The 23,289-nt window shown below is 39.9% G+C and overlaps 1 protein-coding gene across 3 annotated transcripts in view; it reads right to left on the bottom strand.

Annotated features, from left to right (window-relative positions):
- CPNE4 (copine 4) overlaps window positions 1-19,104 on the bottom strand; it is a 513,456-nt gene extending 494,352 nt beyond the window's left edge. Inside the window, exons 1-3 of one of the 3 annotated variants that reach the window (XM_025377527.1) lie at window positions 18,301-19,104; window positions 16,335-16,488; window positions 13,333-14,210 (exon numbers count right to left, since the gene is read on the bottom strand). Coding sequence is in view for 2 of the 3 variants with exons in the window: in XM_025377525.1 (XP_025233310.1) it covers window positions 16,335-16,387 (53 nt within the window). In the remaining variant the exon portion in view is untranslated. Of the gene's footprint in view, window positions 1-13,332; window positions 14,211-16,334; window positions 16,489-16,621; window positions 16,706-18,300 lie in introns of those variants that run through there. The other 2 variants (XM_025377525.1, XM_025377526.1) reach the window with 2 other exon arrangements.
- Between the last annotated feature and the right edge of the window lie 4,185 nt (window positions 19,105-23,289).

The raw sequence follows: 23,289 nt of genomic DNA, 5'->3' as shown, positions 1-23,289 counted from the left end.
GATTCAAGAGACTGTGGCTGTCACGTTGGCACACTGGGATGCAGAGAATCAAAGGCGTTTACGTTTGCCTCATCACCTCTCTCGCTAATATTATGTAGAATGGTCATGCAAGAAGGATCCTTAGAGATTAAACAAAATACTTTGATTTTATAAATGGGTAAGTGGAACCCACACCATAAGTCATTCATCTAGAAATATATAATCATTCACAGCACAAGTACCTACTATGTGCAAGATCCTCACGATACATAGCAACAAAGTTCTACTACATAGCTATTTGGCCCATAGTTCATATTTCAGAATAATAATCCCTTGGATTTTTTGAAACCTATATGTGTTTCCTATATAGGTTCCTGGAGATGGTCAAATAAAAATATGCTCCAAATGTAGGGGTTGGCCAACTTTTTCTATCAAGAATCAGATAGCAGGCAGTGCACATCATATGGTCGCTGTTTCAACTATTCAGCTCTGACATTATAGGGTCAAAGAAGCTATGTGCAATAACAGGTATGACAGTATTTCTACAAAACTTTATGAAAAAAAGTGTGCATACTGCAGTTGATACATGTGCTACAGATTGCTGATCCCTACTCTACTGGATCTCATTTGACAATGACCTTTTTTGGGCTGCAGATTACAAGTTTCTCTTAATCAGATCTTATTTTACCTCAAACCTCCCCATTCACAGAAGTTAAAAATGTATGTATAAAGGACAGGAATCACAGAACAAGGAGCTTAGGAAGTAAACTTTGTTACCAGCTATTGGAAGTTTCATAAAACACAGGAAGGGAATCGGAATCACAAATAGAACTGTTTCTGATCATCCAAGCAAAGTGGAATAGAAGTTTCGATCTAAGTAACCAAGCACCAGGCCTCCCAAATTGGATATTATCTCTTCTCCCCAGCATAGGGAAGATGATGTTCCCGTGGGTTTAGGCAGGCCCCTATTATTCCACCCCATAGAAAATAGTTGTCAACCATTTCTGCTGAGGACAGCAAGTCTATTTCCAGACTGCTTAGCTTGGCTGGCAAGTCAAATACAGGGCAGACATGGACATGTAGGATCAGAAGGCAGGTCTGGTCTTCCCTGAGCCCATTCATTCCCTGGGCAGGGGTAGGTAAGTAAGGAACAAGGAGGACCACCTATATTCCCTGTTTGTGCCTGCTTTAGAGTAAAGGAGTTCTTAAAAGAGCCCTGGCAATCTGCGAAACCAACAGGGTTCATCATCATTTAGAGTGAGAATATGTATTGTTCACATGGGACCATTGAGTCAAAATTTGAGAATTCTTGACAAGTAACTCACAACTTTATAAAGAATAAGAAACTCAGGTCAAAGAGTTCCCAGGAGGTGACCCCTCATGGGACAGCACAGATTCCTACCTGATGTGACATTAAAAAAAAACAAAAACAAAAAACAGGCACAACTTGCCAGTACAATCACTGATGCTTGGATCTTCCTGCAAGTGCTTCTCTCCAGAAATGTATTTCCTGTACTCAAAGATGCTATAAAAAAAAAAAAAAAAAAAAAAAATCCAAGCTGCCTGAGATCAGCTGGCAGAGATCCTTCACAGTGAATTTCAGCTTCTACTAAAATGCCAAACGATCATCTGCACTTTTTTGACTTGTTTGGTGGTGAGTTGTGCCTGATATCAGACATCTGGATAAAAATTTTAAAAGTTGTTCAGCAAACCAGTGATCTAGATGTTTGGTGTCAAAAAGATCAAACAGTCAGATAACTGTTTGATTCCCTGTTTTCTAACTTCTTATCCAAGGATCTACTACATCCAAATAATCACTCTAACCTCACTGCAGCAGCCCCCTTCATTCACTTGTTTCCATGAAAATAAAAGGAAATCCGAGTTCATTGATCACCGATTGAGAACCACATTGAGTTAGATCAGCTCCGATTCAGTTGATTTTACTCAGTTAAACTTAATGATGCTATAAAGCATTCAGAGTCAGCCAGAGCATCAAAGTGTCTGAGCAACCACGGACCATTACACACCAAGAGAAAATATCTATAGAACTTCTCATTCCCATTAGATAACTAATTAAAATGAGGGGAAAGGGCAGTATTTCCATCGTTAACCCATGATTCAGCTGCCAACATCATATAAAAGCCTCAAGCACTTGAGTCCAATTGTTCATCTTTTTTCTCTTGCTTTAACGAGGCAGCAGAAGTGATCCCTCAGCCTGCTTTCTGGGGCTTCCCTTACAGTGCAGTGTACCAGAGGAACTCAAACACAATGCTGCTCACAAACTTTTATGAGCTGTTATCTTCCAAAATGCCTTCAGCTTCATCCTTCAAGGGATAATAAAGCCACTACATCTTAGTTTGGGCCGTGATTGATACTTTAATTGTTGCTTTTAAAAATAAATAAAGATTTAAATATTTCAAAAGACAGTTCCAAAGCAGATCAGCCTTTTATTTAGCTAGTCACCATCACAAGACATACAGGCTAAAGCTTAAAAGAAGCCCTTGGATTTAAAAAAAAAAATGTTTAGGAGGAGATGAGAAGTTTCTCATCTTTGATGGCTACAAAAATTATCAAAACATATTCAGGTTCAGAGTCTAGAAAAGATGTTACTATTTGCAGCATGGGTCTGGTACAGCAGTTCTTAAAGGGTAAACTGCTTTGCTTTAATTTCTAAATATTGATAGATTTAATACACATGAACAAAAGCTCTTTGGGGTCTTCAGTTTTTTTGTTTGTTTGTTTTTGAGACACAGTCTTGCTCTGTTGCCCAGGCTGGAGTGCTGCAGTGTGATCTCAGCTCACTGCAACCTCTGCCTCCTAGCTTCAAGAGATTCTCCTGCCTCAGCCACCCGAGTAGCTGGAATTACAGGCGCACACCATCACGCTGGGCTAATTTTGTATTTTTAGTAGAGATGGGGTTTCACGTTTGCCAGGCTGGTCTCAAACTCCTGACCTCAAGTGATCTGCCCACTTTGACCTCCCAAAGTGTTAGCATTACAGGTGTGAGCCATCGCGCCCAGCCCTGGGGTCTTCAATAATTATTAAGAGTGTAAAGCACCCTGTGGATCAAAAGTCTGAGCACCTGCATTTTAGTGGAAGGACTCTACATTTTGGAGCAAAATGGTTTTTAAGGGTTTTATTTGTCTCCTCTGTCTCCCACTTGCTGTGTAATCACAGCCAATTTACTTGGCCTCTCTAGTCTTCCATTTTTTATACATCAGGCTAATCACCCTTGTAATTATTTGCTCAAGCATGTCTTCCTTGCTGAAACATAATATCCAGAAGGTCAGGATTATGTCTGTTTTGTTCATCCCACATTACCAAAGCCTATCACAGCACATTACATGATGCATGATAAGGTTTCAATAAATAATCATAAACTGATTGACAGGGTGGCTGTGAGGCTTAAATAGAATAATGTGTATAAAGTGCCCCGTAAGGTACCTGGCAGATGGCAAATGTCATAGGTGCTCAGTAAATGCCAGATCCCTTTCTTTACCACTAATGCTGTTCTCAGTGATACCACAGAGAGAAAATTCATGGCTTGTCTATATAAGGTAAATATTTAAGGCATTGGTTCCCAAAGTGTGGTGTCCAAACTAGTAGCATCAGTATCACCTTTAGAAGTTGTTAGAAATCAAATTATTTAACTCCTACCCTAGACCCACTGAGTAAGAAATTCCACAGGAAGGGCCCATCACTCTGGGTTTTAACGAGCCCTCCAGGAGATTCTGAGATTCTGATTCATCCTCAAGTTTGAGAACCATGGCTTGAAGATAGTATTTTATGCCAGTAACATTTTAGACTTTCATAACAGAGAGATACCCAATACGTTGTCTGATGCTGGCAACCTAAGATCCTTTTGGGACAAGGGCAGGGGAAACAAAGTCAAATACAATAAATTTCTGCTGCTAGTCTTGTAGGGTGGAATGATTGATTTTGTATTCTGGTTGTGTTCCTGGGGCCAGTACTAAACATACCTTTCATTTGAAATGAAGCTGGAACCATCAGAAACAGAGGAAGTTTTATCTTAGAGAAACTCCAGCATAACCCTTGAGTCACCTTTTGTGGCTGGGCATAAAATTTGTGAGTAGGAACAGAGAGAGAGGAGGGGAGAAAAGGGAGAAGGGTAAATGATTCAGTAGCTATGAAAAGCATACATTTTGTTGTTGATATCTACCGTACCTTCATAAACACACTTCTAATTTTCACAGTTCCCCTGCAACATAGCAAACCACTACCATTAGGGTGATTAATTACTAATAAGCCTCTAGTTGGTGAGAGATGCCACCAGCAAATAAAGGTTGCAATTTCAGTAATTTCCAAGTGACAGCAAGCTTCACAAGCAGCCTACCACATAGACACAATCATTATTCTCATTTTATATCTGTGAAAACTGAGCTTCAACAGGTTAAGCAGGGCTGAAATTCAAACCTAGGAATTCCTGACTTAAAATTTACGCCATTCGCCAATAAACAATCTTACCTACCTATATACAACGCATATAATAGTCTTGCAAATATAATGGAGCACATTTGAGGTGAGGACTATGATTTAAAGTTAATGCATAAACTACAACACACACATAGTCAAAATAATCCTTGAGAAAATCTTACAAATTTTTCATGAAGTACAATATATGTTGTAGTACAGATACAACTATGTGCAGTGGTAATATGTCTATATAACTTCATATATTAATTTGGATTATATGATAAAGAGTCAATAATCAAAATATAATAAGAATATTTTTAATAAATGAGAGCAGGTGTAGAATAGATTTTGAGTAAGTTAAAAGCATGCTTTGCCTGGATGCAGGATATTTGCAGGAATGGAGATGCACCCAGAGTGACAGAGGGAGTATCCTATGGGCCAAAAAAGTTCTAGGTTCTCTGGAGTCATATCAAGAAGTGTGATACACAGCTGCTACTTGGAAAAGCTTGCAACATGCTACAGACATGGTCATATCTATGAATAACCATTTAACAAGGAACACAATGCAGGGGCTGAAGCATAGCCAGGCCATAAGAGGATATGATAAAGAAAATTAACTTCAACTTGGAGAATCCAAGCCCAAGAAACAAAGATCATATGAAGCATGGACTGGATAAATGTGCCCTGGTCTTGGAATTGGAATAGGGATACCCTAAATTTGGTTCCTCTTCCTCCCAAGTTGCCAGTGCTTTGACATTGACCAAATTATTTATAAAACAGTACTAATAATATCTAATCCACAGAATATATACTCTTAGTGACCTGTGTATTTATATTTATATAATTAAATAATTTTATTTTTCTGCAAGATAAATGCATATTATCTAAAATAAATTAAAATTACTTTTTTAAAAAAGTGCTATATCTCACTTTAAATCTTCTCAGGAAGGATGGAGAGCAAGGTTGGGAAAGTAGGAACAAAATATTTAGTGCATACATATGATGAGTCAAGGCCTATCTTCTACCTTATATATATGGTTTAATCTCCATTTTTTTTTTTTACAAATGAGGAAATAAGACAAAGAGGTTTAGTAATTTCCCCAAAGCAAAACAGCTATTAAGTGTCAGAGCTAGTGTTCAAACTAAGTATATTTACTTTTAAAGTTTAAGCCCTTATCACAACAAAACTTAACAAATATTTGTCTTTATCAAACTGCATTGCAACCCAGTGATTTCTTGGCACATTTCCTGATAGGCGTGAGGAAGAAAGAAACAGCTTAGTTCATTCAATCAATCAAAAGTTTTTGAGCAACTGCTAGGTACCTAGCCCTGTTTGGGGTTCAGTTGTGAGCAAGACAGAGAGGGTCCTGACCCCTTGAAGCATGAAGTGGAGAGGAAAGGGGAGTGTGGTGTGGCATGGGCCAGAGAGGAACACAGGACCAGGAGTGAGGAAGCCTTTATTCTCACTGCTGTACCTCGGCCACCAACGAGCTTGAGTAAGTCACTTCACCTTGCTGAGTCTCTTTGTTCTTATCCGGAAAATGGGAGGGGCATGCATAATTTTATGGGATTGCCAAGTTCTCACATTCTCTTATTCCATAAGAGGCATTTATTTTCCCATCTTTTTAAAATTAAATCAGGTTAGGAGCTATCATGAGTGTTATTAGTTTCCAAAAAATCAACTATTTCCACTCTTTTCCTCTTATCACACCTTTTCTCCAACATGATTCGCCATCAGTCAAGTCACAGGACATAAATGGCACCGAGCAAAAGAAATCTGACCATGGCTTCTCAGGAGCTCTGCAGTCTACCTGGCCAGATAACGTTAACACACATGATCAAAGGTATCCACCCCTGGTTTCACATTAGCACAATGTTGGGTGCAAAACTCCTTGTGTTTTCCATTTTGACACTGAGATTTATGTCTCTAAGTTACCTGTTGAATCAACTGCTCCAAAGATAACAAAGACATCACCTCAGTCATCTTGCGACGCTTGTGGCTGCTAACATATTAAAAGCCTTCTCTGTCTTTAATGATAATGATAAAGCATTGTTTTTGGCCATTCTATTGCCCTTATTATTTTTCATTTTTGTGGATATTTGTGTGAAACACACCTTTCAATATTTTTAAAACAGAGCTCTTATTTAGATTGTTTCAAGCCCATCATTTAATGGTAGTTTCTTGGTTATGTTTCTACTACATTTTCTTCCAAATCATTTTCTGTTTAAACGAATTAAGTCAATTATTTAGGCATTTATTTCATGATATTGATGAAATTACCACATACATGGGCATGGTGCCGGTTGATTAGATTTGAGAATCTCTATTAGCACTGTTAAGAATATATATAAACCAACCCCGTCTCTACTAAAAAATACAAAAAACTAGCCGGGCGAGGTGGCGGGCGCCTGTAGTCCCAGCTACTGGGGAGGCTGAGGCAGGAGAATGTCGTAAACGCGGGAGGCGGAGCTTGCAGTGAGCCAAGATCCCGCCACTGCACTCCAGCCTGGGCGACAGAGCGAGACTCCGTCTCAAAAAAAAAAAAAAAAAGAGTATATATAAACCAAATTGCCTGCTGAATGAGACGCCACCCTTCCACTTCTCCCTCAAAATTACCTTCTGTCCACCTGCTTCCTTGAAATACAGGGAGAGGAAAATCACCTTAGTGTAACAGGACTTACAAAGGCCCAGGCCCTTTGAGACAAACCAAATGTCTCCTTTATCTCTTACCCAGCATCATTTATTCATCTTTCTCCTCACACTTAACACCACAGTTTCAATGTTTCTTTTCACCAGTCTGCCTGCCCCTCAAGTTTTTATGTTTATCCCCAGTACCTCCCACAGCTTTTGACATAAATGCTGTGACCAATTATTATTCAACAGATAGATGAATGAGACTCTTCTGCTGAGCAGGGAGGGGTAAGAGATGGGGAAAGGGATAAGAGATGGGGGAAGAGGCCCATTTAAAAATAAAATGGTGATAGCAAATAATAATCACAGTGAACCCGTGTTAAGCTCCTATTGTATGCCAGGCATTGTATATATTATTGCTAACCTTTAACAAAAAGGAAAAATGGTGAAAGTAATTTTTCTCTTCTTACAGATCTGCACTGTTTCAGTAAGGTAGCCACTAGCCACATAGGAGCATTAAGCACTTAAAATGTGGCAAATCTCAATTAAAATGTGCTATAAGTATAAAAATACACGCTAGATTTCAAAAATTTAGTACTAGAAAAGAAGAATGTAAAATATCTCAATAATCTCTATATTGATTACATGTTGATTTTTTAAATATTGTGTTAAGTAAAAGATATTATTATTATTTAAAAAAGAAAAGGATGAAGTTTGGGGAGAACTCCCAAGAGAATGGGCACAGGAAGTAGCATTTATCTATCCACTAAAATGTCAGACGCTTCTAAACACCTCACATTTACAACAATTACTAGCCCCATTTTCCAGATCCTAATACTTCGGTTAAGTGATTCACCCAAATACCTGTATCTTGAAAACTGTAGCCCAGATTTAAACCAGGTATTTCTGGATTCAGAGTTCTTCTGATAACAGGTCCAAATGTAAGGAAGCAAAGGGCAATCAGACCCCAAAAAGGCCTGTCACGAGGAGTTTTGAGAGCAGTCAGACTGCCCAGTCACGGAGCAGGCTAACCAGGCACCGGAAGAGACCACCAGATGCTCAGGGCAAAACCTTTTGGCCCCTCTCTGCAGCGAGGCAATCCAGGCGGGAGGGTCAGATGCACCTGGGAAAACCAATACCCCCAGGCCACGTCTTGGGGTTGCGTCAAACTCCGTTCCTTATCCTAGAAGCCCTGCTTATGGGTCCCGGAGGTGGACTCCGCCGGTGCTCTGGCGCCCTCTAGCGATTGTCCATTCTAATGCCAGCTCCCTCTAATTCATCCTTCTAGACTCATCAGCTCCTAGGGCTTGCCCTGCCCTGGACCCCTGCCAGCCTGATTTTGCTGCTCCTCCATCTCAAGGTGCAATGAATTGCCCTACAGAGGTTTTGGATATTTTGGATAAGAAAGAAGTCTTCTGGTCAATAAATCTTAAACCTGAGGTTTCTAGAGTTAATCCGAAATACTGTATTTTCCCCCTGACATTTCCAAGGAGAAATTTCTCTAGTTTCCTAATAAGGAAAACAAAGTTAGAAATACTGTAATCTGAGCCAAAGATGTAAAAGCAACATTTAAGAAAGTTTGTTCTTTTTGAATGAAGTTTTATTTAAAACAGAATAAAGGATTCCCCTGTGTGTTCCTGGAACTATAAACACTCATAAAATCTCTTTGTTTACTTTATCGACTCAGTTGTGACATTTAAAATAGAAAGCTAAGTCTATGCATGAGCAATTTTTTACAGAACATGCACATTAACAGAGATGGCTGCAGACAATGACTTTGTACAAATTCAATCACATTTATTGGGTAAATATTGCACTGACTCCAAGAGACAGCAATGTAATAAGTCCCAAGCCTACTCCTCCTAACACTCTAATGGAGGTGGGAGACACCCCCGCAATCATCCCTAACTCATACTTAATAAAGATCAGCAGTGCACATGGTGCCAGAGATTGGCGCCACCGCTGTAACTATCTCCAGGGAACTTGAGTTTCTTTATGAGGTGAGTAATCAGAAGGGTTGTTGAATGAGTCTCCTGATTTTGAGAAGCCACTTATTTGAGCTTTAGCTTCCACATCTGTCAAATTAAATTGCTAGAGTCAATAGATGATCCCCAAGCTCTCTTCCAGTTCTGAGAGTCATAGAACATGCACATTCACAGAGATGGCTGCAGACAATGACTTTGTACAATTTCAATCACATTTATTGGATAAATATTGCACTGTTGAAAGTTGCTGTTCATAGTTTAGAGATGAGTCCATCACAGATCAGCTTAAATGGGCTCCCCTTCCAGCCCTATGACTAAAATAATATTACTGGAATAAAGTTTCCCAAAGAAGGCATCCTTATCACTTTATTTTCAAGACGTGCCTTCCAACCCTCAATATTTTCTGAGCTAAAAGCTGATGGATCTCAAGAGGGTTTCCAAAGAATACAGCAGACAAATAAAGGATGTCCCAGGATATGCCGATTTAGGAGAAAATATATACAATATATCACATATATTTAGTAGTTCATACAGCAAACAGAAAGCTCCCACATAACTGCAGTTTCTAGTACAGAAAAAAGAACCCTGAAAGTATATGTTGGCACTGCTATGTTTTTATCATGCAGTCACAAGTTTAGGAGATACTCACTGCTTGAGTTTAACACTAATTGAGGCCTTACTATAGACTGTCTATTTCAAACGACATAGAAAAGATAATGCATCTTACCTAACCCATTTATTGTGCTTGATTTTTGGATTTACCATCAACCTTCACATAAATACTTTATCCAAAAAATGGAGTGTAACCCCAACCTAAATTATTATCGTAATATGCTTCCTTCAAAATAAAATATTATAAGATTTTGGAGATATCTTAAAAAGAATTAAAATCAGTAATATATTCTTTGCCATCTACATTCAGTCAGGAGAAAGGCAACTCTATTATTACATGTTGGAAGATCAGTTTTAATGCACCAAAGAATGGTCTTGAACTATGTGACATTTTATTTTGAATGCATTTAAATTTTTCTATTTTGATGTTTTGTGAATCTAGTATACTGGCTACTGTTGCCAAGGAAATATGACTTTGGGTTACTGCATGGATCTGCAGGGGTTTTTGTTTTTCTTTTAAAATATTAACAAGACAAAAATGAAAAGATCAAATATGGAACACAAATTTAGCTCTTTCTCTCTTTAAAGTGCATGGAATACAGATCTTCTTGCACATCACTGATTTAAAAATACAAAGATGCATGAAGTGATTTTTCCCAACTAGTGTAGAGACTTTTACCCAATTAGCCAAGTTGATATCATCATTCTTTGTTCTGGATTCAGCCCACTCTGAAAATGGACGGCACTGATTACACACAACACTGACTGCTCATCTTCAATAAGTTTGTCTCTAAATGAAAAGATCCTTTCTTTATGTGGATAAAGGTAACATAATGGTCTATGGTGTTACAGTTCAAAGAATTTTCAAAGTGAAGTCAGAAGAAAGCATGGTGCAAATCTTATAAATGTGTTCAGTATTAATTCCAAAACATTCAAATGCATATGAGAATAAAGATTCCATCATTCACCCATTTTTTGGTCTGTGATTGTTTCCTATAGTCAGTATAATCTCAAGGCTTTAAGTCATAATAATGGGCTCAAATCATCTAATTATTTAAAAGAATCAAAGCCTTTTTCTATTTTTTTGAATATTACATAAAACTTCTCTATAAACAGATAACATCTTTACTTCCTACTAACTGAAATGAGGTATTTTTAATTAGAAATACACAAACAGATTAAGATATACTTTAGAACAAACACCTTTTAATTAAAACCTCTAAAACCAGGGGCCCCTTAAGACAAACCAATAATTCAAGCAAAATGTCATGTTGCTACTGGAGACCTGGAGATAAACAGGAAGTCTTTTAATTTCTTTTTACAGTTAAGAAACAACTCAGAGCAACTATTTTCAAAGAAATTCTAGTAAAGCAACTATCTCACACTGGGAAGTCACTGTACCCTATCTGTGCCTTCTCCCAGTCAAATATGCTGGGCCTGTGTCCGGGAGAATAAAAACAAGGCTGACCACTCACAAGAAAGGCATAAGTTTGATGACCATGGGAGTTTTTACTTGTTAACGCATAAGTAGAGGTTTGGTTCCATTACAGGCAATCTCTTCTCACACAATCCTACAAAACTGCCCAGGATTAAACATCTACTATTGCTATAGACCAATATATCCTTTTATGTAATGTTAATGGAAAAATCACCTCATTCTGATGTGTTTTGAGTTTGATTCTCTAAAACCATAAGAATCTTCCCACGAGAAATAATTGAGAAAATGTTGGCCTTTATTAGTAGGCACTATTAACACAGGTGTTCTGACTGCATTTTCCAACCCTCCCTCTATTTTATGCACCTCTCTACATGTGAGAACCTTTGACTAACTCTGAGTCTTGACCTGCCAGAGTGACTTTGTCAGTCTCTCTTTAAAAATGGGAATAAAATGAGTTCAGCCTAGAAGCAGCAGCTCAGTAAGGGATATGAAAATATCAGAAGTTATCTAATCCAGCCATAGCCATGCTGAGCTTCATCTTATCTTTTGGTTAATAAAAAGAAATGGGACCTTCCTAAACTTGAAGGGCATCAAATTAAGTTTTTGCTTGCCTTTGGCTTTTGGGAGGATATGCTATGTGGTTTTACCAGTGGATACTAACTACAAAAATTGGCATGGATTCAAAACACCTATGTCATAGGAAAGTGGGTGTTTCTTTTTTTGTTTTGATATAAAGCAGAAAATAAAACACAAAGGCCTTTGAGAATAGGGATTGTTAAGGGAATAGAAGGGTAGGGAGAAAAGAACACTTTATTTGAAGTTAAGGTAGTTGTGTGTGTGTGTGTGTGCGCGCGCGCGCAGGGTTTAGCTTCATTTAAAGAGAACACATTAAAGTACTTTGGACGGCTCAAAACGGCTGTTCAGGAAACAAAATCAGGTGAGCCAGGAAAAACCGTAACAGTGCTTTTAAAATCCCTGGCAAAGCAGCAAGAGGATGAAGAGTTGGTTTTGCATAGTTTTGAATACAGGATGTAAAGGTGCTGAGGCACCTTTTCCCACAAGTCACTGAAATCCTGTGAGAGAGAGCGAGAGAGTGTGTGTGTGTGTGTGTGTGTGTGTGGAGAGGGAGGGAGAGGTTCTCAGATGTTTCTCTTGCAAAGCTTCCCAGAGCACTCTCCCTTCCCCAGCCCGCCCTCTCTTTACTCTGCTCACCTTTCGCCCCTCCACTTCCCAACCCCCCACATCAAGTCCTTCATAAGTTTGCGCCCCTTGGATCATCTCTGCCGCCTGTGAATTTTCGCTGGAGCCTGGCAGGTTCTGGGGCTGAAAGCCAGTCCGCCAAAGCGCCCTGGGGCGCCCCGGGGGCGCGGTCAGATTTGGAACATAGAATGGGAAATAGGGTCTTAAAGCCAACCTACTCCAAGATAAAGGAGGAACATTTTTCATCAGGGTTTAGCCAGCTCCTCACCGGATGATAATCAGCACTCACTTGACTTGGCGTGGACCACCTCCTAATTGTCTCCACTGGATTCAGCCCTAACAGTTCTCGTGTGTCTGTGATACCACGCGGGGTCGTGAACTTACTCAGCTGTGGGTTGGTTTCAGTGGTCCCTCTGGTCCCATCCCCCTTTCCCTCTGGCTATTTTGTTCAACAGCGGAGGAAGCGCTGAAGGACTGGGTTGAATCAAAGCACTTGCAAGCCTATTCATTAGTTTTTAACACTGAGAGTCCCAGAGGCAACTAAATATTATTAGAACCTCATTGTAAGAAGTGTGGGGGAGGAGGTTGAGAGGTTGAATCCAACCGCAGCCAGGTCAAGCCATTGGAAGGGACTACAATGTCCCACAGCTTTCTCACTGTCAGAGAAGAAGCTGCAACTTCAGCCAGAACTCCCTTCCCCGATTTTGAAAACGGTACCCCTTCTTCCGCCTTCGGGACTTCCCTGACCTGCTCCTCACCCGCGCCCTGCTGTCCCCTCCCCTCCGCGGTCTTTCTCCCCAACTCCATTCGCCCCACCCCACCTGGGCGAGTTGGGTGGATGTCAGAAGGCGAGAGGTAGGGGATGGAAGTTCCTTCAGATTAAAGACGTTGCTTGCTGCTGCTTTTTAAAACAACAACAGCAATGACAAACAAGCAAATGTGAGCGAGAAGCAGTGCATCTCAAAAGTTGGTCTTGCTATACAGCAGCCCCAACAGACTTTGCAATCGCAGCGCCCCAGGAACACAGGAATGAGGAGTTGGCATTTCCTTACCTGGGTGTGCCAACCTCGAAGAGTGGAGAGAGAATTCAGCCCGGGACCAGGTCTGTCCCGCCCCCAGGATGCAAAATCCGACTTTGAAGTGGAGGTGGTTGGTGGTGTAGTTACGTAGTGGTGTAAGGGGCGTCGCACCTCCTTCCCCTCTCGTTCTCCGAGGTCAGTTTAGCAGCAGCGGCTGGGAAAGGTGCTGAGAGCAGAGTTTGGTCTCTCCGGAAACCCTGACTCCATTCTCGGTGATGGGGGTGGGGGAAGAGGGTGAAAATGTTGGAGGTGGCAGGTCGGCTCTCAGTTAACTCAGAGAGTAAAGAGGAGGGTACTGAAGAAAGAGGGAGGGAGTGGAGTGGAGAGAGGGAGGAAGGAAAGGAGGATGGCAGAAAGACACGGGGATGAGCGGGTGGCGGGGAGATGGCAGCTTCTCACAGAGAGATTTCCACCTTCTGACGAAACCCATGCACCCAGCAACCCGGCAAGAGACTAGTTCCGAAACCTCCGCGCGAGCGCCCCCTGGGGGTTGCTGGCGGAGACAAACATTGCCCCGGGAACCCGAGCTCAGGGCTCCGCCCAGGCCTTGGCGGCGGCGCTCTCCGTGGTCCTGCCGCGCCCACAGTCTGGGCTTTCTGCTCAGCTTTGTCGCTCAACTGGGCTCCTGGGGACACTGGATTTAGATCTTCAAGTGCTTGGTCTCCATCTCTACTCTAGGGTGGAGCGGTCATATCGCGGCGGGGGTGGGGGGGAAATGAGAGTTACACTTTTTGGCACACACTAAAGACAACTTTTTAGATGGGTGCTTAACTGTCACCAAAAATGGTAAAGGTGTTGCTCATCTCTGTATCCTCTTGTGTCTACAAAAGTGTCTGGCATATGGCAGGAGCCTGGTAATTATTTTTAGTAAGTAATGCATGAGTAAATTAATGGACAAAGAGTATTTTCTTCGTCTCATGATGCGTTTCTGAATACATCTACCTTACAACTAAGATAAAGAAATACTTAGGGAGTACCCATGCTTAAAGATAGATAAAAATATGTTGTCTCATGTAAGGGATAACCACCTCCACATGTTATAAAGCACTTTAGAGAGAAAGTATGGCCTTCCTATTTCAAACATATTCATATTCAGACAAATGAACTTATTCAAATACAGGGCATTATTTCTGATTATGTCTGCTACCATAGACAAACTAGACAACTAAATTCTGTCTTCACACTGGTGTTGTCAGACTCACAAATTGGACTTTGGAATTAATGAAGTAAAGTGAATGACGGTCTCTTTCTGACATTGGGATGGTATAGAGTGTGTTACATCTAACATGGAGGGGGGATGGAAGGTCTTCCTTCTCACCCTATTAAGGGGATATCTAACAAAGCCTCTCTTCAGGTTGGAGGTGATATCAGCCAAAATCTTTTCACTAATTGTAGAGCTCTCAATTTCAAAGTCCAGAAAAAGAGAAACAATAGGGTAAGGAGCAGGATCCCCTCTTAATTGTTCTGTAGAAGTAGTCAGAAAGATCTTTGATAAACAAAGGGACAACATTCTGACAGAATACAAATAACATTTTTCTTCCTTCAGTCACCTCTAAAGCCTTTCTGAAATAGGATAACACTAAACATGAACCCTGGAAAGGACCTCAGGGAGCTTCTCTGTACACTGAAACTACCACATAGATCCTTGGATTTGCTTTGATTGCAAAAACTTGGGTCACATGGTTATGCATAAGTCAATCATTGTGACCTTTGGATATGGAATTACACGAATAGGCCGGGACTTCCACAACGTCTGGGAGCATGTGATGTCTTCTATAGCACTCCTGGAGCCAGGATGGAACCCCACCTGATCTACACGCACTGAGAGTGAGACACAGGGACAATTCTCCTAGGGATATTCAGGGTCCTCCTACCAGGAAAGAGGAGATGGATGCTAAGCAGGCAAAACCAGTGTATGATTACTAAATATGAAAATGTTAAGTCCAAAAACATTACTTCCAGGTTTTGTTAAGGGGTAGCCTCAGAGATGAACTCAAAGTTTGCGTTGGATTGAACTTGCAAAGATGAACGAAGAAGAAGGAAAAGTCATTATGCATTTCTTTGCATGTTAATTGTATCCTCTAAAATTTAATTTCTATGAAGGTGAGTGATATGTCTGTTTTGTTGTCTTGTTCATGATTATAACCCCAATGCCTAGAAAGGTGTCTACCACCTAGTAGGCAGTGAACAAACATTTATAAAATTAAAAATAGTGTAAATACCTTAGGGACCATTCAGCATAAACTTCTTATATTACAGGTGAGAGAAAAGGAATTAAGATGTGCTGAGCATGTACTATTTCTAGGCAATCTGTTAGGCACTCTACTTACCATCCCATTTAATTTTTACAACAACCTGCCCAAGAAAGTTTCACTTTATCTACAAAAATAAATCCAGGATTTGGGTGGTTAAAATGACCAGACCAGGGAACACAATTAGTTAATGGGAGGATAGGGGTTGTTCATTGAAGCAGTCTCTAAAGGGGCAGCTAAGAATGAGTGAACACATGGACCATAGAGAAGAAGTTATAGAGTCAATGCTCATAGGGAAAAAGAAAAACAACATAGTTATCTTTGGCCCTACACGTTAAAAGCATAGATACACAAACTAAACACAATGCTACAACTTGTGACAAATATGGTTTCCTTTGCCAGCAGGCTTCAGCTCCCTAATTAGAAACAAACAGTTGCCTGCTCGCCAGTGTGCAGAAAACATGTGCAGCTTTATGCCAGAAACTTGGAATTTTTTCTCAAGTCATGACACCGAAGGTAAATTCAAAGAGGCTTTTTACAGGGCACATAAAGCAGAATTTACTCCCACCTCTTATATGAAATCAACAGCTCATCTGTACAAATAAAGATTTGTAACCAGCGAATAATCCATGTTTTCAATCACTGCCTCCACAGCAAGTTGCCCGCCAGCCACAGTCCCCTCAACAATTGTAACATCAAAATCCCCTTGTCTCTATCACTCACCTCCTCCCAACTCTCCTTTTAATGGATTCTGAGCTGCTGGGTTCTACAGCCATGGTCAAATTTATCTAAAGCCAAGCCACAAAGTCACTGTGGCCCTGGTGTTCCCAAGTTGCAAAGGAAGCTTCAGCTCTGGGTAGATTCACTCGCCGGGTCTCTGTTTGATAAGATAAGAGGAGGCATCCGCTCAGTGTCTTATGCCAGTATGAAAGGCATCTCACCCATCAGTGTGACAAGTGAAATGCTGGAATGAAGCCAGGGAACAAAAGGGAAGAAATGTAGATTCTTACCAGTGCAGTTGATACCATTTTTTTAAAGGGAGCAGATGATGAAGGGGAAAAACAGGCAGAGAGTCAGTGCCCTGCATCAAAAACCTTGGATCCTTCCCTGAATGAGTCAGGGTGAGCATTTTGTTTTGAAACTGAATTTCCGTTTTCTTTTCTTTTCTTTTCTTTTCTTTTGTAAGAACTACTCAAGGAAACTGTTGTAAATAACAGGATATATTTTTGAGGCTGTGGATCATATAAGAACCTTGGATTTCACCCCAGGGCTATTTATAGCTCAAAAATTTGGTTGTTTTTTTTTTTCTATTTCAAGTGATTTTTGAGAATTGACTGATATATCTTCCTCTGGTGTTTCTGTGTATGCCTGAGGTGTGATATATTACTGGAAAGCCGAAAGGAACACTCTAAGAAAAACTTCTAAGATGCTAAGAGTCAAGGGAAAATGAACATACATGTTCCAAACTGATGCAGAAATTAAATATTCCACTGTCTGTCATTCCTTTTTATGGGAACCCTATACCACCTGTGGTGTCTCTGACATCGGGTAACAATTTGTGCTACAAAAGGGCACTTTATACTTCTGTCTACCAATAGGTGGCATCAAAATCTCTCCAGCTTTTCTTTCCTGTATTTTAAAAACCATAGGCAGAGGGCATTTTCTTTCTGAGATTTTACATTTTATCATGAGTGATGTTATAAAGGCCACTAAATAGCTCTATATTATTTCAGAGCAGATTTTCCTATTTGCTCTATTAATGAGGTCTCTCAGTCATCCCTCTGAGCCTCAGTTTTCTCATCGTAAAAAGAAAGTATTTGAATTGAACTCCAGCTCCAAGATTCTGCTTTTTAGCTACATAATATCTTCCCAGACACACCATTTTTCATGCCTATGATAAACCCATTAGGACTCTACTCCTCTGGGCTTAAGGAATATTAGCAAGCAAATATCCCTTGGTTGCAGAGGCTGTTATTTGCCCAGCCTATATTCATTTGTGTTTGTTTTTCCTTACTAAGAAAAATATAATTTTGTAGAGGATAGCAACCTGCTTAGCTCCAAACCTTCATTTTCCAGCTTTTCTTGCAGATGGAGTAGTGATGTGATTAAAATCTAGCCCTGCGCTATTTATTATGGTAGCCACTAGACACATGTATCTATTTACATTTAAATTTATTAAAATTAAGTAAAATTAAAAGTTAATTTTGTCAGTTCCACAAGTGACATTTTAAATGCTAAACAATCATAAGTGGCTAGTAGCTAACATCTTGGATAGTTCAGATATAGAACATTTCTATCATTGCAGAAAGTTTTGTTATACAGCACTGATCTAGCCATTGAGATGTCAGTAGAAATTATAGGGCAGTTTCTGTGAGAGTTTTCAAAGGGAAGGAGATACTGAATCAGCTGAGATGTACCTTTATCTCTTTACCTCTTCCTTTCTTTATACCCGAAGGTTACAGACAGTAAGTCAGCCATCATGTGACTATGAAGCAGCCAACATTCACCAAGGCATGTTAGGCAGAGAGATAAAAGAAACCTGGGTCTTTGGTATCATAAAGGCAACCACATTATTTTCAGCTGTATTATGAGAAAAATAAAATCTTCCATTGATTCAAGCCACTGTTTTCAGTTTTTTATTATGAATAGCTAAATATTATTTCTAACCGATACACCATCAGAAACTTACCTGGACAACTTTCTATTAATGACTGAAAAAGCATGTATCCTTCCAGTTTCCTTTACTTTGGTTAGAGTTGAGGACCAGATTCTGGCTACAAGAAACAAAACAATGTGTACATCATGAAGTGATAAGTATTAATCATTCATTTCAATATGTCCAACGGACGAAAAAAGAGGAAGATGGGTATTAATGATTCCCAAAATAAATATCCCCATTTTAGAATCTGGTTAAAGAGTAGCTTTGCATTTTCCTGGAAAAGAGGTTGGTGGGAAAGAAAGATAATATTTGAACCTGTACTATATGCTAGAAACTTGGCTGAATGATTGGACATTATCATATTTAATGTTCATGACAATCCAATAACGTAATCATTCTTGTCTCCCTTTTTTGCAGATAACAAACAGAGGCTCACAGAAATCAAATATGTTGTCAAAATCTACATTGTTGAAGAGATGGGTTTCAAATCCAGGTCAGCTTGGCCCTTGCCACGGCTTCATAATGAAATTCCATGGGTGAGCATTACCAGTTTCTGGTCCTTCCTTGCTTATTTCAAGGGTCTCATCATTCCATCCTCTGTATCACTTTTTTTTTGTTGTTACAGGCTTTACTCTCTTCTATCCTGGAAAAAACTAATGATATTTTTCTTCTCCTTCATAAGCTTGGAAATATTCTCAATCACCATAAAATTCAGCCTTCCTCTGGTAACTTTGGAGACCCTCAGAGCTTTTCTTATTTCCAGAGACTGGTGGTTTGGATGAGAATTATTCTCTATTTTCACACAAATTGGCCAGATGACATCTTTACTGGTATCTGAAATAGAAGCAGAAAACAACTTGGAGGACACAAAATGTGAAGGTTGGAGAAATAGCTTTGAATTCAAACTGAAATTAAATAGTTTCCTTTGTTGAAACTCACAGAGGAAAAGAAGTTACCTAAAAAACTTATTAAGACTTTTATTCAAATTTATGAGAGAATTCTAAGATGATAAAAAAGTCATGTAAAGAAAACCCATAGAATTCAAAGAGAAAATGAGAGGAAAACAACATCATTGCAGATCTTAAAATCACATTCTGTAAAAATCAGAAATGGCCATGCAGAAAACACAGAGCAGTGTCACAGAGGACAAAGTAAGTGATGTTTATGGTAACCTGAATTGTTAAGAGGAAGTTCAAATATATTCTGAGTTATTGATTAAGAAATCAAAACATATGTTTTATAAACACTCCTTCTAAAAGATGATTAAATTATTTAGAAATTAACCCATCACGAAGATCAGCCTAGATTCAAGGGGAGGAAACACAGACCCACCCCTTGGTGAGAGGAATATCAAAAGATTTTCAGATGTTTTAAAACCACCATACCCTCAGTCCTAAAAATGCTCAATCCTTTCCAGCTACCTATTTCTAATGCCCTCAATATATTAAAAGTATATGAGATGTATATGAAAAAAGATGTTCTAGACAAACGTATAACTCTTAATAGCAGTTTGGAAATTAACCCCCAAGTTTCTGTCTGGTCTCTTTCACTAGTCAACTGAGTCCCAAGCTCTCCTTGTGCCCCTTCAGTGCAAGCGCAGATTCCTACAAAACCCTTTGCCCTAGGTCCCCACCCTACATTGGCTATCTCAAGAGTATTAGTCTATCAGCAAGAAGAAAAAAAGAGTCTTTCTCCGGAAGGCTTAGAGCATAAGACACCCACAATTCCATTTGCTCTTCTTCCCCTTGAACTTCACCAGGGGCAGGATGCACTCTCATCCCCACCTACAGTGGCAGAGGGAAACCTAAACAATCTACAATTCTCATGCTTTTTCCTAATTGTTATCTTTCTTAGTTTATTTGTGTTACTTTAACAAAATGCCATAGGCTAGGTAATTTATAAACAATAAAATTTATTTCTCACAATTCTGGAGGCTGGGAAGTCCAAGATCAAGGCACCAGCAGTTTTAGTATTTGGTGTGGGCCTGGTCTCTCTGCTTCCAAGATAGCACCTTGTTGCTGCATTCTCCAGAGGGGAGTAACACAGTGTCCTCACATGGTAGAAAAGAAGGAAGGGGCAAAAGGGGCCAAACTCGGTGTAAAACCCCTTTCATAAAGGCTTTAATCCCAGCCTTCATGACCTAATCATCTGCTAAAGGGCCCACATCTTATGGTATTGCATTGGGGATTAAATTAAATTTTAGAGGACACATTCAGACCATAACAATATCCAACATCCAGCACATTACACAGCAGCACTTCAGTAAAAAGGCATAGTCTTTTTCTTCACTGGGTTTGTGTTTAATTAGGGGACAAGAAATAAACAACTTCAACCCCACATGGCTATTGCAAAAATGAGGAAACCCATGAGGAAATAAAGAGGAAGAAAACCTATATGTGACCAGAAGAGTCATGGTAGACCTCAAAAAGCAGACAATGCAGAAACTAAGACCTGTGGAAATTAACCAGGCAGGTTAGAGAAAAAGGCTCTCCAGCCAAGGAAGCAACATAGACAAAGGCTCCAAGTCAAGCACAGACATGGCATAATCAAAAAACCTCAAACAATTAAATAATTCACTATATCTGGGGCATAAAGACAGAAGGAAAAGGAGCAAGAACTGAGGCAAACAAGCAAGCAGGGGCATAAATACAAAGGACCTTGTAAGATTGATTTGAGATTTTATTTTATTGCATGAAATACTTATTCCAATATACTGAGTGGGAATTCAAAATTTTCCTTAATCCATGGTGAAATAGGAAAAACAGGAAGCATTTTATATAACTAAATTAATTTTTGAGAGTATTTCTTCTTATTTTCATGTTAATATTAGTCACTGCATTCTTGTCATTAATTCTCATGAGGCTTTGCCATTTTAAAAAATATTCTTACTTGATAGAATAAAAGTACTGTGAGCTAAGAGCAACCCAAGAAACGTGTTTTGAGATTTGCTCTGTGAAATCTAAATATTTGGACACATCAGCAAGAGGTCATGGGGAGACATTAAAGAATTTTGAGCAGCAAGTGTGATTAATGTTAAACTAGGAAAGGGTTGAAGAGGGAAAGTAAAGTTAGAGAAATGAGTAAGTTACCTCCACTGGATTCATTCAATAGATATCGAGCTGGTGTTATGGACACAATTTTGGGCCAGCGAGGTAAGGTCTCTGCCTCGTGGAGTTACCACTTGAGTCATGGAGACACAAAATGAACAAAGAAGGAGAGACAAACAGGTTGCGAGTCATGTAGAGGGCACAATGAGAGAGAGAAAGATAGTAAAAGAAAGAACATCTGTAGATTAGAATAAGTTCTGTGAGGGAAATTAAAAACTCTAATGATATAAGAAGTCACTGGGAAACGCCTCTTTAGATAGCATGGTCAAAAAGCCTCGCTAAGGAAAGAGCATTTGAGTAGAGAACTAACAGTTGAGAATGAGCCAGCACACAAAGACCAGAGGGAAGCGCACTCCAGGCACAGAGAATAGCATTTATAAGGGCCCAGAGGTGAGGAAAGTTCTCAATGATCAGTTTTAATAGTTTGGAAAAAGCAGGATGAGGCAGTTTGAGCACTCCAAACGCCTTAAAGGTGAAAAAAAGGAAAGGAGCATGAAAAGGATGCAGGGAGGCTTTAATATTACAGAAGACTTGTGTTGTTAATTTTATTAAATACTGCCCAAGGTACTGGGGTTGACAAAATATTGTCCTTGTTCTTCAGGAGATTATAGTCCAGTGCAAACCACTGCATAGAAATTAACCCCAGAGGGATAACCCACAGGAGCCCCCAAGTTGGGGATTTACTTCCATCTGTAGGCTAGAGACAAGGTCAGCTCCCATTTGACATCAATGGAAAGGAAAATCTCTGGACTGCACACCCAGGCTACCAACAGCAGAGAGATATTTCTGGAGAAATAAGTCTACATTGATTTAAAGGAAGAGATGTAAAGCAAGAACAGGATTTACCTTAGCAGGTTCTATCCTCCCCCATAGGACCCACTCTCCCCATCACTTCTGTTTTCTTGATGATTCTTCAGACTTGGCCTGCATCTATAGTTACCTTCAGCATCTATAGTTACCTTGAGCTACATAATTCCATATGTGTTATTTGGTTATATGTTATCTTGTTTATTCCCTGCAATAAATTTGGGAGACACTAGCCCTATTGTCTTTGTGTACTCCTGATGGGCAGTATTTTTTCTGATGTGTGCAGTTTGTCCCGGGAAGGGAAAACATCTTCCTAGGTCACGGGGTCAATCTCTGCGGAGTAATGGGCCTTGGCTCCTATGGAGACAAAGTACACTGCTATAACAGGGGTGGGCCAGGCCACGGGACACTTCAAGACAGGCACCAGGATAAAAATGTCTTCTTCACAGGGTTGAGGTGAGGCAGTATGCTGAGTTTTTAAACCACATTTATATATAGATTTTTTAATTGTTAAATGAAATCTTACTGTATATTCTTAGGCAAGCAGCCTTTTATGTCTATGTTAATCTACATCACAATTTATAATAGCTAGAAAATATCCAAATATATGGATATAACAAGATATATGCCTAATTTAATCCCCTATTGTTGAGCATTTGTTTCTAATTTTTTACTGTTGTACACAATGCTTCCATGAGCATGGTTTATATTATATACTCCTGATTAGACCCTAGTCTAATTTGGCCAAACCTAAAGAATCATCAAGAAAACAGAAATGGGGCCAGGCTCAGAGGCTCACACCTGTAATCCCAGCACTTTGGGAGGCTGAGGCGGGCCGATCACTTGAGGTCAGGAGTTCCAGACTAGCCTGGGCAACATGGCGAAACCCCATCTCTACAAAAAATTAAAAAGTTAGCCAGGCATAGTGACACATGCCTGTAATCCTAGCTACTTGGGAGGTTGAAGCTGGAGAATCGCCTGAACCCAGGAGGCAGAGGTTGCAGTGAGCTGAGATGACACCATTGTGCGTCAGCCTGGGTGACAGAGAGACCCTGGGAAGGAAGGAAGGAAGGAAGGAAGGAAGGAAGGAAGGAAGGAAGGAAGG

Source organism: Theropithecus gelada, chromosome 2 (assembly GCF_003255815.1).
Source record: "Theropithecus gelada isolate Dixy chromosome 2, Tgel_1.0, whole genome shotgun sequence".
Taxonomy (NCBI): domain Eukaryota; kingdom Metazoa; phylum Chordata; class Mammalia; order Primates; family Cercopithecidae; genus Theropithecus; species Theropithecus gelada.
Note: the sequence above shows the minus strand (reverse complement) of the source record. Positions and strands in the feature narration are given on the sequence as shown.